Source organism: Peromyscus leucopus, chromosome 8a (assembly GCF_004664715.2).
Source record: "Peromyscus leucopus breed LL Stock chromosome 8a, UCI_PerLeu_2.1, whole genome shotgun sequence".
Taxonomy (NCBI): Eukaryota; Metazoa; Chordata; class Mammalia; order Rodentia; family Cricetidae; genus Peromyscus; species Peromyscus leucopus.
Window position 1 is genome coordinate 36,538,979 of NC_051085.1, and position 3,338 is coordinate 36,542,316.

The 3,338-nt window shown below is 33.8% G+C and overlaps 1 protein-coding gene across 1 annotated transcript; it reads right to left on the reverse strand.

Annotated features, from left to right (window-relative positions):
- Positions 1 to 562: 562 nt before the first annotated feature.
- Gje1 (gap junction protein epsilon 1) lies at positions 563 to 2,300 on the reverse strand. Its single transcript, XM_037200438.1, has 2 exons — positions 1,953 to 2,300; positions 563 to 1,487 (listed from the first exon to the last, which is right to left on the reverse strand). The coding sequence occupies exons 1-2, from the start codon at positions 2,286 to 2,288 to the stop codon at positions 1,092 to 1,094; spliced, it is 732 nt and encodes a 243-aa protein (XP_037056333.1). The 5' UTR covers positions 2,289 to 2,300; the 3' UTR covers positions 563 to 1,091.
- Between the last annotated feature and the right edge of the window lie 1,038 nt (positions 2,301 to 3,338).

Below are 3,338 nucleotides of genomic sequence, written 5' to 3' on the forward strand. Positions count from 1 at the left end.
CAGTATAGTATATATTAAATAATAGGTCCTCAGAAGCTATTTATTGAGTGAAACTAAGTTGGATTTTCTTCGTTGCTTTTATGTTGGGCAAGATCCGTGAGTTAAAATCCTAATACAGAATTTATAATATCAAATATAGGCTTAAGAAAATTCCAAAATTTCAGTATTTTACTATGTGTGGTTCTCTACTAAAATACCGGCATAAAACAGTAGGACATAAATAATTTTAAATGGCATAAATGAGGATGATTGTTGAAAGTACAGACAAATAGAAATAAGTGCACTGATTTTCTATAAGATTACCTACGGGATGGTTTCAAAATTATTGAGGAATTGTAGCTTAATGTAAACAAAATTTTCCATTCAAATAATTTTAAATATGGAAGTTATGCAAAAACAGAGCTTATATAGGCACAAAAAAAAATAAAAAAACAAGGAAGCCACTCACAGTGTTATTCATAGCAATTCTAATTTATTTCTTAACTATTTCCAGGATCACTTAATATTGAAATTTCGGGAAAACAATATGGACTTAATATTAAAGATGCAATTGCTCATTTTCTCTAAGTTAGTGATAAAATTATATAATGACTTTTAGTTAATTTATGTTTTGTGTTTACCATTATATTTTACACAAAGGCAAAGATAATTATGTCCTCAAAGTTAAAGCTACATGGTTCAGTGGATAGGAAAGACCCAGATTCTGGTTTGGTTGTGTGACTTACTGCATATAACATAATGTCTCTGAACATCAATTTCCTAGTGTCTAACAGTGGTAAGTTTCTCTGGTCACAAAATAATGTGGTAACCTAAAGTGTTGTATATTAGAGACACCTAAAATTTACTATTTTAAAAAATGAGTTATCATTAGTCTTATGTGTACATTATCATAGAATAAGTGGTAAAATAAAAATAGGAGGAAATATTTGCTCAAAAACAATTAGTTTAAAACTTGGTATCCTATTTTCTAATATACATAAATTACGGACACACCAAAATTTAAAGAACATATGGAATTGAAGTATTTGATCAAAAAACTAAACATAAATGATTGATAGGAACTATATCATGACAATAGGTAATCAACCCTGTCATTGTTTAAAGAGGAAACACGACCTTCTAAATATTATCTCAAAAATCTCAGCAACACATAATACCATGGTGATTACAGTAAAAGTGTACATTGCAATGAGAAAAATAGTCTTTTCAAAATGTTCTGGAACCATGCATTTTAGAACGTTCATTTTTTTACCAAGGGATTCGGCATCACACAAGTATAGAGGTTTCACCTGGAAGCCAAAGAGATGAATCTGAAGCCAAAATGCTGCCACCTCCAAGCTGATTCTTAACAAGACAGAGAGGATGTAAATCACAGTATACATGGGCTTTTGAAGAATGCATTCTTGGTTGATGCTTTTACATGCAGCATAAAGGTGGAATATTGCTCCAGGAAGCAGGACAACCACGAGTTGTAATGCCCAGAACACCTAGAGTATATCAAAACTATTTTAGTCAAGTCAAATAAACAACATGTCACCAAAAAAACACATGAAAAATTCATGGATTCAGCAAGGGCAACTTAAGAATTCTAAGTTTCACAAATGCCTTAAAAATATGAAAATATGATGAACAAGTGTAGACGTGCTGACATATGTCATTTATTTTCTAAGATTTTAGAACTTTAAACATATGGCAGTTGGAAAACATAATCATAATTTACTATCACTGCCTATCCGCTAATGATAATGATGAATTACTTGATTTTAATAGCTGCTTAATGTCTCTATGCTAAATATACCAATAGATAATAGAATACTGGATTTGAAAGAAATTTTTGAGGAACTCAAGTTAAAATTTCTGCAATATTCAGCCAATTAAAGAGAAATACAGTTCTCAAAATTATAGGAGAAAAAAAAAAAACTACTCGTGTTGGGGAGTCAGTGTTTGCATACACACCGGAAACTTACTTGGGGAGTTATTGGCCTGAACTGATTGTAACAGAACAGATTTATCTCTCTTTTGTCTGGGTCACAGCTGAAATGCAAAGCCTCGTTCCCATAAACCGCAAAGCCCAGCACTCCAAGAAAGAACATCCTCACAGACCCGAAGAAGAGGGTGTGGAACTGGCCGATCACGGTTGGAGGTTTCACCTGTTGGTTTTTGGAGGGGAGGGGGAAATTGGGTCGGAAAGGAACATTTAGAAAGGACACTTTGAAGGATGTTTTTATGATCACATTCAAACAAGATTTAAACATGTTAAGATTTGAGAAGTTTGGAAGAAATATCATATTCACTGTAAACCCTGCAAGAGTGTTGTGTCACTTTACTCTTTATAGAATGCAGTCATCAAGCTGATATCTATTGCCAATCAAATGGGTAAGTTTGGAAATACTTTGAACAGCTTTGAATTCCATATTTCTTTCTCATGTAATCTCTTTGAAATAAAGCCATAAATATCTTAGAATATCTGTTTGCCTCTTTTGGAAGATTAGATGACAAATGCAACATTTATTAAGCTTAGGACAGGTACTATCAAAAGGACAGAACAGTATTTATTTAGTGTTGGCAAAATTTTTCCCATACTTAACATTGAATTATGAGTGTGACCTACTTTAAAGCATCAATGGATGAAAGTACCTCCAGAATTAATCTATCAATAATTTTAAATTCAGACTATTTTACAGCACATGATTGTTATATATGTTATTTTTCTTTGTAAGTGTACAATAATTGTGCCTATCAACACACATGCCAACGAAGTTAAAAAATACACAGACAAAAATTTACGCAATCGATGTTCTTGTTTGCTACTTACACATCCTTCGTAGAAGTTCTTGATGTAGTTTAGAGACATCTTTCAGGAGATGTTATCTTGGCATCCCTGTGGGCTATTGTTAAACTATGTTCTCAGTTTGCTTCTACTAGAATCAAACCCTTACATCCTCTCTTGACTTGCACAACAGAAACCACCTATCGCTGCAAATTTCTCTCCCCTCCTCCTTTTCCTTTCTTTTTTCCTCATAGATCTCTGGGGCCCTAGTCAACTTTCCTATCTCCATCTCAAAACAAAACAAAAAACAAAGAAACAAAAGCAGAGGGCATGTGGTCAATCTAATAATCCCTTGGCTTGCAAGATCAGCAAAGCCAGCCAGTCAGCCAGGAGTGCCAGCAAAGCAGGCCAGCAGACAGATTCTCTGAGCACCCAGGGGCCCTGCAATCTCTTGAGAATTGCTTAGATATAAATCGGAACACTGTGTACTCTGCAGTGTTATTTGGCATGTCCTAAAGTACATGGAAACATTGCTGATATTTTCTGATATCCTTCCATAACCTATTGC